Source organism: Eleutherodactylus coqui, chromosome 3, assembly GCF_035609145.1.
Source record: "Eleutherodactylus coqui strain aEleCoq1 chromosome 3, aEleCoq1.hap1, whole genome shotgun sequence".
Taxonomy (NCBI): Eukaryota; Metazoa; Chordata; class Amphibia; order Anura; family Eleutherodactylidae; genus Eleutherodactylus; species Eleutherodactylus coqui.
In genome coordinates this window covers 148,302,194-148,316,459 of record NC_089839.1, presented here as the reverse complement: position 1 = coordinate 148,316,459, position 14,266 = coordinate 148,302,194, and the positions used below count along the sequence as shown (strand labels likewise).

Genomic DNA, 14,266 nt, shown 5'->3' with positions numbered 1-14,266 from the left:
GGAGGCCAGTGTTTTAGAAGGTGGAGCAGCTTGTTGCAACTAGGTAAAATGTTAACTCCTCACAAAAGAAAAAACAAGTTGTGTTGGTTAGGCCGGATTCACATCTATGCTGGAACTGACCGTCGCAGATCCAGCACAAAATACCCAAAGAAATAACACTGCATGTAGGACTTTTTCTTCTGGTACAATGCTGGGCAGCTGAGCCGAATACGAATGGACTGCATTATAGTCAATGGGGTCCATTCGGCACCGTTCGGTTCCACCATAAGATGGATCTGTTCTGTCCAAACGGAGCAGGAAAAGGGAACCCCCAACGCAGATGTGACGGCAGCCTAAGCCCAGGCTTACACAGGGTTTTACTGCTGTGGAGCCGGCGGTAAGGCAGCCTGTCGCCGCGTATGTCAGCGATATTGTACTGCACATGACAATGTATGTCACGCACAGTCTTCCGTTTTTTTCATTGTTTAAGTTTTTGACGCTGTCACTTTGCAACAGCGTGTATATACGCCGCCCATATGCAATATAATTGCGTGTGGGCGGTGTTGATTAGGCGCCCATAGAGAACAATGAGCTTTCTTGCATGTTATATGCGGCAAAATAGAATATGCTGCATTCTTTTCAGCGCTCACGTTTTATGCAATGCATACACACAAATGTAAGTGAAACAGCATAAGGCAATGTATTTGATTGCCTGTTAAATACTGCATATCTCACACATAATATGCGGTAATCTTACGCTTGTGTGAGCCTGCACACATATGCAGAACATAGGTTGGATGTCAGACCTCTGTCTTGCATACTGTAATATATATTAACTAGAGATGAGCGAGCGTACTCGGAAAAGCACTACTCGCTCGAGTAATTTGCTTTATCCGAGTATCGCTGTGCTCATCCCTGAAGATTCGGGTGCCGGCACGGAGCGGGGAGCTGCAGGGGAGAGCGGGGAGGAACGGAGGGGAGATCTTTCTCTCCCTCTCTCCCGCCCGCTCTCCCCTGCTCCCCGCTGCGACTCACCTGTCAGCCGCAGCGGCACCCGAATCTTCAGACCCGAGCACAGCGATACTCGGATAAAGCACATTACTCGAGCGAGTAGTGCTTTTCCGAGTATGCTCGCTCATCTCTAATATTAACTCATCATTTGAGTTCATTTTTATATGTTTCTGTTAAGTAATTCCAAGGAATCCACAACGCGCTTCCCACCCAAAATAAATAAGAAGTTGGATCGGAAAAGGTTAATTGCTAAAAGTGCGACCCTAGCAGAAAGCTAGATACCCTATGCCTCCTTAAAATAAAAGCTTAACATGTGCAGAGTTTATGCCACTAGCCGTAAGTGCTAGTTGCACCTGAGAGACTCCGCCACTACTTGCATCGCACAGCACATGGACCGGTCTGTTATGCTGTCCAATACACGCAGACACAGCACATTCATTGGCGTGCCCTGTTTCTCATACAGGAATAGGACATGCTGTCAGTTTTTTCACGCAGACCATCGGTTCACATACAAAAAAACATCCGTGTGAATATCCCCATAGGCTATAATGGGGCCTTGTGCGGTCCGTGAAATTACATGCTAATATATGCTAGTGTGCTGGAGGCTTTAGACTTGTGTCTGCATGCACAGATCCTCATAAAATCACCAGAAATGGAAAGGCCAAAAATGTGGTTTTAGGGCTCCTTCAGATGTTTGCGCATATTTTTGAGCACGCAAAATCTGCATGCACGAAACCCATTGATTTTAGGGTGGCCTCACACAAGCGCATTTGAGGTTTCCATGTTGGCTACAAAATCTGTGCTTGCAATGCGCAGTATATGGAATCCATTCACTACAATAGGAAAAAATGCAGCATGTTCTATTTTTCTGTGCATGGAAGGCCCCTGTGTGCACTAAATTGTGCAGTTCTCACAGGCTAAATTCAAAGCACCTGTCCCTAGTGTGTCAGTTCATCCACCTCCCAGTTAGCTGCCCTGCTTACTAGTAAGCTGCCATGCCTACTCAATAGGCGGTCTGGCCCACTCCAAAATGGCGCTGTTGTGAACACGCTGATGTAAGCAGTCTCAGTAGCGCAATAAAACTACCTTAGAGGTATATGGCAGGGGCAAAATTATGCAGGAGTTGTGACAACCAGCAAAATGCAGGTAAAGAAGACAGCTGGACCTCTTTTAGACTTTAATAGCCAATCAACTCCACGGAAAGGGAGTGTCACGCGTGCGTAAAAAGTTCAGTAATAAGTGCTGACACGCACACACCATAATTACCTGGCTCTTGAAATATCGTTCATAAGCAAATACACTGCAGCAAGCGTATTTGCACTAATGCTTGTCTGAAGCAGCCTGTAGGGCTCCTTCACACTGGGACGAGGGCGATATCCGGGCGTGAATCACGCCATCCATGTGAAAGCCCCGTGGATGTTTTTTTCATGTGAAAGCAGCCCTGCATCGCTTCGGGGGTGAAGAAAATCCCCGCCGCGGCTGTCACAGCGACACAAGAGGAGCACGGGTTCATCCATTGCTCCAAATGGGGCTGCGATGCAAGATCACGCAGCCCGAAAAAACATACTGCGATTTGTTTCCTGCGTCGCATCGCTGTGCCTTGCAGGAAAACATCCCTAATGTGAATGACCCAATTAAAAAGAATGGGGATCATATTTGTGCGTCTCACAATGCACAAATCTTGCACGATTTTCACGCCAGTGTAAAGGCAACCTCAGGGTACATTCAGACATGTCTGACCATATGGTTTGGCGCAGATTTGCTGTGGATGTCATTCCCTTATTTGAAGGCGTGAAATTTATGCTGAAAATGTTTAGGATGAATTAACATAATGTGGATTTGAATCTGCAGCACTGATCAGTGTATACTGTACGGTATGTAACCTGTACATTATATATGACCCTTATATATTATAAGCGCTGCGGAATAAGTTGGCGCTATACAAATAAAGATTATTATTATTATTATCACTGCAGACCTGTCATGTAGCTGCTTTACTTTTAGAGCCGCAAGCAGCTTTGGGGCTCCTGCACACCTGCGTTTTTCTTGCACAGTTTTTTCACGCGATTGTCAATGGGACTTTCTAATGTTAAAAACGCATTGCACAAAAATCACAAAGCACCAACTTGCAATGCGCTTTTAACATTAGAAAGTCTCATTGACAATCGCGTGAAAGAAATGCAGCGATATCGCAGCGTTACAAAAACGCAAGTGGGTGTGAGCCCTTACTGCGACTTCTGCAGTTACTGTAAAACAAAATGCAACCTCATCGAAAGCCATATTTTTTGTAATGCAGTTTTGACTGCATATCAACCGCACTGCCTGAATACACCATGCATGAAAAAAGTAAGTTATGGCTGGTCACAAAACAGAGGGCAAAAATTCACGAATCAGAGATGAAGTAGTTAATAGAACTTGCATAACACGTAAGGAGGAGTGGTAGGAGGTGCACATTTCCAAACTAGAATGTGTAACTGGTTTCAAAAAAGTTTGAAATAAAGATTGGCAAATCCAGAGCTGAAGTTCAGCCTACAGGAAGTAAACCAAGTGCTCTCCGGACTGTCACACATTCCTCCATGTGCTAGAAGAGCACTGCACACTGCCAAACTGTAGCAAGAGCTGGCAGCATGTCTCAACTTCTCTCCAGAGCTCTGGTGTCCATAAACTGGCTTTCTGAGGCCTTGAAAACCTGCAAACCGGGCCCTGCTCTACGAGTTCTGGATGCGTCCTTCTACTACCCCCCCATCAGAGATGGACGCAAGGAGTATGAAGAAGTACATATACCAGGAGCTTTATATTTTGACATAGATGAATGCAAAGACCTAGGCTCTCCATATGAAGTGATGGTCCCCAGTGAGGCCTACTTTGCCAAATACGTGGGCAATCTTGGCATAAACAACGAGACCCACGTTGTGATTTATGATGCTGACCAAGTGGGTGTTTATTATTCTGCAAGAGCATGGTGGATGTTTAGGGTCTTTGGCCACAGTAAGGTGTCTGTTCTTAATGGGGGTTTCAGAAACTGGGTAAAGCAAGGCCTTCCTGTGACGTCAGAGGTGGTGAAGCCAAAGCCGGAGCTTTTCCAAGCGGTGCTGAACCCTTCGTTGGTGAAGACGTTTGAGGACATTCAGAGGAATAGGAATACTAAAGAATTTCAGTTGGTAGATTCACGTTCTGAAGGGCGATACAAGGGCACCGAGCCAGAGCCCGGAGAAGGTGAGACTTATCTTTTTGTTAAGACCATGTGAGTAGATACATATAGAAGCACAAACTAAAGTTAAGGGCTCATGGTTTTTTCTTTTCAAACTCCACCTCTCTCGCAGAATCCACAGCCTGTCTGCAATATCAATTGCGGACGGGCCGTGGATCGGACGGCTTCCGTTGACTTCAATGGAAGACATCCATTCGGGAACTGCACTAAAATGGAGCATGCTGCAATTTGTTTTCCACATACGGAACCCAGAAAACACATCCGCATGTGTAAATTGAAGTGCAAACGCTCATGGTTCTCTATGGGCGGCTTGAACTGCAGATCAATTCCACAATTCAAGCCCGCCCGTGGACATTGGGCCTTAGACTGTATTTGAACAGGGAGTTTGAGGTGTAGTTAAAAGAGCATTGCAAAGTGCAGCAAAAACACACATTTTTTCTGGTAAGTTTTTGACAAATTTCTTACTGCATCTCTACCACCCTGTGTGAATACAGCCCTACAACTTCTATACTGACCGCATAAGGGGAGAAAGCAATGTTCATTTGAATCTGTCCTTAGAGCAAGTAGCTACTGTGCCGTATATAGGTGATAACTATGTACAGTCCTAAGAAAAACTAAGTACACCCTCTTTGAAGTCTATGGCTTTACATATCTAGACATAATAAAATTGCAGATGAATGTAAACATATATACGCTCGCTAGAGTGTGACGTGATTGTACTGTGATGGGAGCACTGCCTACTGTTCTCTTTTGCGCTACCGGGACTGCTCACATCGCTGCGCCTTCATTGATGTCAATGGAGGTTTCTGACGCGCAGCCCATATGCAATTAACACAAACAAAAACAAAACCTGTACTGTGCATGACTGCCTGCGAGCCTTCGCGGTCACTCGCAATACAGGTTAGTACCGTAAGCAGGGCTCACAGTCGGAATCCGACCCGCTCATGTGAGCCCAGCCTTAGGCCTCATGTCCACTAGCAAAATTGAATTGCGGATTCCGCTGCAGAATCCGCATCCAATTTTGCCCATAGGGATCCATTGGCCATTCGCGGGCAATTAAATTGAAATTTGCACCCGCGGATGGCATTTTATTGGATTTGCGTTTTCTCCCGCACCTGAAAGAAAACGCAGCATGCTCCATTTTTTTACGCATCTCCCGCCGGCTTCCATAAAAGCCGTCCGGTCCCGTGGTACACCCGCAGCTGAATTTCTGCTCTCTGGCGACGGAGAGCAGGAGTTCAAAAAGAAAAAAAAAAGTGCACAGCGCATGCGTGCCGCGACGGACGGGAACCCGTAGCGTCCGGACAACTAAGAAAAATCTATTTTCAGGCCTCATGTTCCCGGGAAAGGAGGGCCCACTGCGGGATTTTGCATGGAGAATCCGCGCGGGTCTGAACTTCCTAGTGGACATGAGGCCTTAATGCCCTGTGGTTTCACAGTTCTACAATATGTTCTCATTATCTCTATTTATTCCTTCTAGTGATATTCCCTGGTCATATTCCTGGATCCTTAAACCTCCCATTTACCAGCTTCTTGACAGAAGAAGGGTTCGAGAAGTCCCCAGATGAGATGATGCAACTTTTTCAGGAAAGGGGAATTGATCTGTCCAAGCCTCTGACAATTACTTGTCGGCGCGGTGTTACCGCGTGCCAGCTGGCATTGGCTTCATTCATTTTGGGCAAGGAGGATACCGCTGTCTATGATGGGTCATGGTTCGAATGGTTCCACAGGGCTAAACCAGAAGATAGAGTCACTTTGTGGAAGGATAAGAAGTGATGAATATATATTTTCTCTACATCTGGTCAAGCCTTGTTCTTGTCCTTTACATCTTCTTCAGTGGTGGTGGACACTGTTCTATTTTATGTTCCAGATTTTGTGTTTTCTATACCTATTGGTCATTGACTCTGTACACAGAAATGGGTGCCTATGTAGATGTGAATGCATATTTGTATGTATACACATATATACATGGATATTGCACATGTACTGTCGGTTAGCCAACAGTTATAGCTTTTTGAGATATGTTTATTGAGTCTCTGTTTAAGGGAGCATTCAGACGACCGTATATCGGCCAGGTATTCACGCCGGCCGATATACTGCGTCTCTCTGCAGGGGGAGAAGGCTAGAAGATCCAGGAGCAGTGCTCTGAGCTCCCGCCCCCCTCTCTGCCTCCTCTCTCACCCCTCTCCGCCCCTCTGCACTATTTGCAATAAGAGGAGGCGGAATGGGGTGGGGCTAAGGTCTGGGAATTAGCTCCGCCCCATCCCGCCTCTCCTCATTGAAAATAGTGCAGGGGGTGGAGAGGAGGCAGAGAGGGGCGGGAGCTCAGAGCACTGCTCCTGGCTCTTCCAGCCTCCTCCCCCTGCAGAGAGAGACGCTGTATATCGGCCTATATACGTTCTTCTGAATGCTCCCTAAGACTCAGGTTATTAGTACTTAAGGCTGGATTCACACAAGCGTATGAGTATTTGCGTTGTGTCTTTGTGCATCAGACATTGCATATTTGCGTTCAAAACTTTTTTTTTCTTTACTGTATTTGTGCCCGCAAAAAAAAAAAAAAAATGTAGTGATGCTTTCAGTCATTAAAATGGCCAATTAGTTTAATGAGTTCAAGATGTGTTCTTTCGTTGCATGAATGGGCATAAAAATAGAGCATACTGTGTATTTTTTTGTGTGTGTGTGATGGAATTACACAAACCGAATATGCGCAAGTGAACAAACCCATTGGGTTCTAATTGCATATTGTGCATGCAAATGTTTCATGTCCAAATACGTTTGTTGTGTGATTGCAGCCTAAAGGCCCAATTACACGGGACAACTGTCGGGCAAATAATGCCTAACACTCGTCCCTGCGTCTCCGCGCTCCCGTGCAAGAGCAGAGCAGGCTGGTCCATGGAGCGGCCAGCAGGGGGTGGTGCAGTGCAGGAGATTTCTCTCCTCTCGCTCCCCCACCCCTCCATTCACATAACAAAGCGGCCGTTCACTACTGAACGGCTGCTGTTTAAACTGCACGATGAGCAATGAGCTTCATCGCTCATCGTTTATGCTGCATGAAAGATCAGCGATGAAGCTCATCGCTCAGTTTAAACAGACGCCGTAATGAATGGCGGCTGTATTATGTGAATGAAGGGGGACGGGGCAGCGAGAGGAGATAAATCTCCTGCACTGCCCCGCCCCCCTGCTGGCCGCTCCGTGTGCGAGCCAGCTGTGCTAGCTCCCGTGCAGGAGCACAGGATTGAGGAAACACAGGGACGAGTGTCGGGCATCGTTTGCTGTGTAAATGGGCCTTAAGTCTGTTAATTACTTTGAAAAAATTTCAATAAAGAAAAATGATTCAAAAAAGAAAGTGATAGATAATACTGTACTATTACAGTGAATGTCGCATGTTCATCTGGTACAGTACGTATCAGTATAACAATGGGGAAAGCAAAAGAAATGGTCAATGAAAGTAAATTTTAAAGGGAGTTGTCAACCTGAACACACGCTGTCCAAACTGCAGGCATCATATTATAGAGCCGAAGGAGCTGAGCAGATGGATAAATAGCTTTACGGGGAAAGATTCAGTAGGACTTGTAATTTATTCATTAATTGGTCTGCTTATTCTGAGCTGAACAGTCCAATGGGCGGAGCTATCAGTGATTGACAGCTATCCCTGTATGTACAACCACTGATAAAACCGCCCACTGGATTGTTCAACTCAGAATGAGCAGAGATCTAAATGAATAAAATACAAGTTATACTGAATTTTTCCCCATATAAGTATATATCTGGCTCTATAACAACAGCTCCTCTGGCTCTATAACATCAAGGCTGCAATTTGGACAACATGTTCATGGCTGACAGATTCACTGACAGAATCACTTTAAAATGGATTTGTACCCAAAGCTTCAGTAAGTCACAAGATAAAGGGGTTGTCCAGGGAGGCGGAATCCTTATCTGGACCTGCAGTATGTGAGTCTCTACATTTGGTCCATATCCAACACTGGTCACATATTATGGTGTGTGCCCATCGTGAGTTCTATGTGGGCTGGCTGTTCCACTCATCTTAATAGCCAAGCCTGCCCCTTTTTCCATTTTGCCCAATGTAGAGACAGAGAAGTGCAGTGTCTAAAGAGCAGGTCTTGGCCGAGGAGACGGTAGGCATTGAAGTAGGGCCTTGTCACGGTGGCACTACTGTCTCCCACCCAGAGGGTAATCAGAGACACGTCCCAGGGGTCGAGGGCAGGCTATTAAATGGGGTTTATAGCTTACTTGTTTCCGTAGTTGTCCTGTGTGACACCACCATTCCTTCCTCTTCGGTGAAACTGAAGGTGTAATAAAGTCCACACACATGGATAGTAGTGAAAACACACAATTGCCTGCAACGGTCAGCAACTGGAACTTTACTTGGATAATCGTGGATAAATACAGGGTATAATAGCTTGACAGAGTTTCAACGAAACACGCCAGTGCAGGCAGAATTGGTGGTGAGGACAAGGAGGCAGACACAGGATGACACCAGGCCCACAGTCCAAGTTATCTGTGCAGCAACGCTCCTGGAAAGTACTCCTTAGCAAAGCACAAACTCTCTACCGGTCACTCACTCACTTCTTACGACTTGAACTCTGTACCACGGACTCCACAATTCAATCACAATTTCGGGGTAGGGGTCCTAGGGAAAACATCTAGGCCCCCCTCTGCTTCTTCCATCTTTACCACATGCAGGTTGAAGGTACCTGCATGTGGCCAGCACTCCACAGCACAATTATCTTGCCACCACTCTACACTAGACTCTCACTAAAAGAAGAACCCCCCCCCCCCCATGATCCACCTTGCAAACACATGTATGAAACACGGTCACATGACTTACAACAGATACATTTCTAGACATGACCCAGACAGTAGCCCATTCAGTACTGCAGCTAGGCAATATACTCCATATTCATCCACATATAACACACTGACAATACACCTAAGCACGAGACTACATATATCAATCAGAACCTTCCAGAAACTTCCATACGTGAACTTCTGTACATTACAGAAGAAGGGGGTTTGCTTACTAATTTGAGCGAAACAGCTCATCTACTCAAAGCACAGGACAGGCACAGAGTTCATATCATGTGACCTGTGTTGGAAATGGGCCTGAAGTAGAGGTTCACTCCCTGAATAAGGCCGCCTGCAGACGGGCGGGTCAGATCCGGCGGCGAGAATTCTCGCCGCGGGACCCGACCCCAGCGCCTGCAGGGACAAGCGCGTACTCACCCACGCTTGGCAGCCCCGGCACTTTCATGTGCCGGCTGCCTGGCAGCCGGCGCATGCGCAGACCGGAGCCGGCGGCCGGGTGTGCGAGCCCCGCACAGAAATAGGACATGCCGCGGTTTGTTTGCCGCGCGACGTTTCGCGCGGCCAAACCGCGGCCGTCTGCATAGGAGTGCGTATTGTAATGCACTCCTATGCAGACTTTCAGTGGCGGAAATCCCGCGAATAATCCCGCCGCGGGAATTCCGCCCGTGTGCAGACGGCCTAACCCTTTTAAAATAATAGCCAAAGTTGGACAATTTATGTTTATTTACAAAGATTTTGGCATGTTTCTATTTAACTATGGCAGCCACATTGCTTGTCACCATTGAGATAAGCTGGAAAATTGTCCACCACAACCTGAATTACAAAAGAGAATATCTTAATTTCTAAAACATAATATTAAACTTTTGGCTTCTGCTCCAAATTCTGATTTACTAGCCTATCACCACTTTTACATTTAGGCTGGGTTCACACAGGGCAGATTTGCTGCGGTTTTGCCGCGGATTGCCGTTGCATATCCGCACTGCGGCAAAACCGCTGCGTTTGCAGTACAATGCAGCACAAATGAGATTTGCCAAAAAGCTGTTCTCACAGGACGGATTTTTTCCGCACAGCCGCAGTGCGGAAATGCAACTGCGTCGCTGTTTTAAAAAATGCAGCATGTTCATTCTTTGGTCTTTTCCGCAGCGCTTTTTTGTCCATAGACCTCTATGGACGCAGCCAAAACCGCACCAAATATGCGACAAAAAGAAAAAAAACGCTGCGGAAAAAAACGCGTGCAGATTTTTCCGCACGAAAATCGGCAGCAAAATCCGCAAGCCCAAATTAACCTTTGAAGCAGTTCTTCTGTGGCAAAACCGCAGCAGAAAAAACACGGCAAAACCGTGACAAATCTGCCCTGTGTGAACCCAGCCTAAGGGTGGAAATCTTTAAATCAATCTATTAGTCTGTAAGTAGTAGTAGATATTTAGTCAACGGTCATTTCTCTGGTGTTGGAGATATTTGGGGTGCTTTATTACTCACATGTATCTTGCCTTCAATACTAATGAGTGATATGAATAAATATACACTTTAGGCCGCCTGCACACGGGCGAAAATCCCGCGGCGGGATTTCCGCCACTGAAAGCCTGCATAGGAGTGCATTACAATACGCACTCCTATGCAGACGGCCACACGAAATCTAGCGCGGCAAACAAACCGCGGCATGTCCTATTTCGAGCCCCGCACAGAAACGTCACTCACCCGGCCGCCGGCTCCGGTCTGCGCATGCGCCGGCTACCCGGCAGCCGGCACATTAAGGGCGCAGGTAAGTACGTGCTCCTCCCTGCAGGCGCTGGGGTCGGGTCCCGCGGCGAGAATGCTCGCCGCCGGATCCGACCCGCCCGTCTGCAGGCGGCCTTATGTGACCCGGGGAAGATGGTTGTTTTGTTTGATTTTTTATTTTTTTTTATACACCATCACCAAGGAGCTTCTTTTCCTCATTTGAAGTGGTTGTCCGGTTACTTTCTTAAAATTTAATGGCAGGTACAGCTGTCAAGAAATAACAAACCCAACAGCATTAACCCGTCCTCGGCCCCAGCGCTGCAGACCCGCTATTCACCCAGTCTCTGATGACAGCCGAAGTCAGATATATTAACAAGTAAGGATTTCGGTACAGCTGGCTTTATTGCACAAACCTCAATAAATCAATGCCAAAACCATAGCGAACACAGGTACTTGTACAGGGATAGATCTCCGTGAAAGACAACCAATATGATCCCATGCTGCACAGATGCAACTACTCCACCTCAGGGCGACACTAGAACTATTAGATCAGCTCAGCACCTCCCAGCAGGTCATGTATACATGAGAAATAACCATCTTTGTGCCCATTATATATATCCCCCCCCCCCCCCCCCCCATTTCCACTGTACATGGTATATATCAGTTCTTCTCAGTATTGGTGTGGGGAGCTGCTGCTATGCTGTGTGTGCTATAGCCTGTTCTTAGAGAACTACAGAGATTCTTGCTTTCTAAATGCTAAATACACACACAGACATAATCTCATCAGGCAGGAATGTACAGAAAGACTTGAGGGCCATTTACATGGGACCATTATCGCTCAGAATCGTTCAAATTCCCACGCTTCTGGGAATTTGAACGCTAATTGTCATTTATAAATGCCTGCAGCGACTAAACGAGAATTGTTCAGTCGTTGAGTTTCGGCATGTAGAAAACTGAACGATGAGCCGTTCATTGTAAACCGCAGTCGCTCAGTATTAAACTATCTGCTTACTGTAAATGAAGGCGGGCAGGGGGAGAACGCTCTCCAACCGCTCCGCTTCCATTGGGGCAGGACGCTCCCCAACCGCTCCGCCTCTATGATGGCAGCGCTTTCAGCGATGCCAGCGATACTCACTCCTGTGTAACAGCATAGGAACGAGCATCACTCGTACGAGTGTCGGCCATCGTTTGTCCAATAGCTTGTCCCATGTGTACCTGTGTATAAGCAGCAGATGATAATAATCTTTATTTGTATAGCGCCAACTGATTCAATGCACAAGGGAAACAGAAACAGTACGACAGTTATATGTTGTGTACAATTATTTAGAGACAGATGGGGTGGGGTGATACAGGAGGTACAGGGGCAGGAGATGAGGCATGGGGGAACACAAACAATACGAAGATTCCAAGTGGCATTTCATTATTCGGAAACAAAACGGAGGGTGTGATAAGGAGGTACAGGGGCATAAAATGTATACAGGGGCAAGAGACGTATTGTGTGGGATTAGATCAGGAGATTTGGTATGCCTCCCTGAAGAGATGCGTTTTTTAAGGCGCGTCTGAAGTTCTGTGTGTCAGGGATTTCCAGATGTGTTGGGGTAGTGCGTTCCAGAGGACCGATGCTGCTCTAGAGAGGTCCTGGAGGTGAGCATGTGAGGATTGAATTAGAGGGGCGTTTAATCTAATGGTGTTGGCTAATCGGAGTTTCACCAATATCTCCACTTGCAGCTCTCCATGAGTGCCTTTCCCTCCCCCTCCTCTTTGCTCCCTACATGCAGCTCAATGAGCACTCATGATTCACCCCCTGCTCTGCTCTCCTAGGGTTCCCACCTGTCAAACAAGAGCTAGCAGACAGTGGACAGCAAGTCAGGGCAGGAGAGAGAATACTTCAGAGGGATTTTTCAGCACAAAAACATCATTTTATGTAAATAAAGTACATAGCCTGTGTGATAATCAGCAAAACTACTATCATATAAACACAAGTAGTTTTAAAAGTTAGTGATCCTTTAAACACAAATTGAGTTACTACAACTACACATAAGGAGTGTCGGGCAAACGATGCCCGACACTCGTTCCCGTGTATCCTCGCTCCCGTGCTGCTGCACAGGAGCGAGCATCTCTGGATCGCTGATAGTGTGGCCAGCAGGGAGGCGGGGGGCTGGAGGAGCATTCTCTCTGGTCTCCCCCCACCCCTTTCCACCCTTTCAGCTCCTGTTTACACCGAATGATGGGTTGTTCAGATTTAAAGCTTCCTAACCCCTTCCCGCTCCAGAACGTACATTTACGTCCTAGAGCATCGTGGTATGTATGAAGAGAGGTCCCAAGGTGTCAGCTGTTTCTTACAGCTGACACCCGCGGGCAATATCCGCGATCGACTGTACGGCCGATCACGGCTATTAAACCTTTAAATGCTGCTGTCAATTCTGACAGCGCCATTTAAATCCCCTGAACGATGTTCGGGAGTCCCATACGCCCCCCCCTCCCCCCCGCCGTGAGATCGGGGAAGCCGTGCAGGTGTAATGGCTGCTGGGGGCCTTCTGAAAGGCCCTAGGACTGCCTTGAGAGACTGCCTATCAAGCTATCCCCTTTGGGTGCCTTGATAGGCTGCCTGTCAGAATGCAGTATGATGTAATGCTACAGCATTTCGTCATACTGCAGCAGCGATCAAAGCATCACTGGTTGTAGTCCCCCATGGACTTAAAAGAAATATCAATAAAGTTTTATTAATTGTAAAAAAAAAAAAAAGTTATACAAGTTTAAATCACCCCACTTTTGCCATATCTATATTTAAAAAAATCAAAATCATAAAAGAAAAATATGTATTTGGTATCACCACATCCGTAAAAGTCCAATCTATCAAAGTAGCACATTATTTACCCCGTACGAGGAACGTCGTCTGAAAAAAAAAAAAGAACCACAAAAATGCCCTTTTCCAGTTACCCTGTCTCACAAAAAAAACGCAATAATAAGTGATCAAAAAGTCAGATCTATTCTGAATTGGTACTAACGGAAACTACAGGACATCCTGCAAAAAATGAGCTCTTGCTCAACCACATCGACAGAAAAATTAAAAAAGTTATTGCGCGTAGAAGATGGGGGCAGAAAATAATTGGAAAAAATTAAATATGTTTGAAAAAAAATAGTAGTACAGCAAAAAAAAACCTATACAAGTTTGGTATCGTAGCAATTGTACTGGCCCATAGAATAAAGTTATCATGTCGTTTTTGTTGCAGTTTGTGTGCCGTAGAAACAAGACGCACTGAAAGATGGCGGAATGTTTTTTCTTTTTCATTGTACTCCACTTAAAATTTCTAAAAAGTTTTTCAGTACATTATGTGGTACATTAAATAGCACCATTGAAAACTACAACTCATCCCGCAAAAAACAAGCCCTCATACAGCGAGGTCGATGGATAAATAAAGGAGTTACGATTTTTTTAAAGGGGGAAGGAAAAAACAAAAATTGGGGTAAAAAAAGGGCCGCGTCATTAAGGGGTTAAAAGTGAGCAACTTGAGTCGT

The 14,266-nt window shown here is 46.2% G+C and overlaps 1 protein-coding gene across 1 annotated transcript; it reads left to right on the top strand.

The window, feature by feature from the left end:
* Positions 1 to 3,515: 3,515 nt before the first annotated feature.
* Positions 3,516 to 6,809, top strand: TST (thiosulfate sulfurtransferase). Its single transcript, XM_066596299.1, has 2 exons — positions 3,516 to 4,206; positions 5,682 to 6,809. The coding sequence occupies exons 1-2, from the start codon at positions 3,618 to 3,620 to the stop codon at positions 5,975 to 5,977; spliced, it is 885 nt and encodes a 294-aa protein (XP_066452396.1). The 5' UTR covers positions 3,516 to 3,617; the 3' UTR covers positions 5,978 to 6,809.
* The last annotated feature ends 7,457 nt before the right edge of the window (positions 6,810 to 14,266 follow it).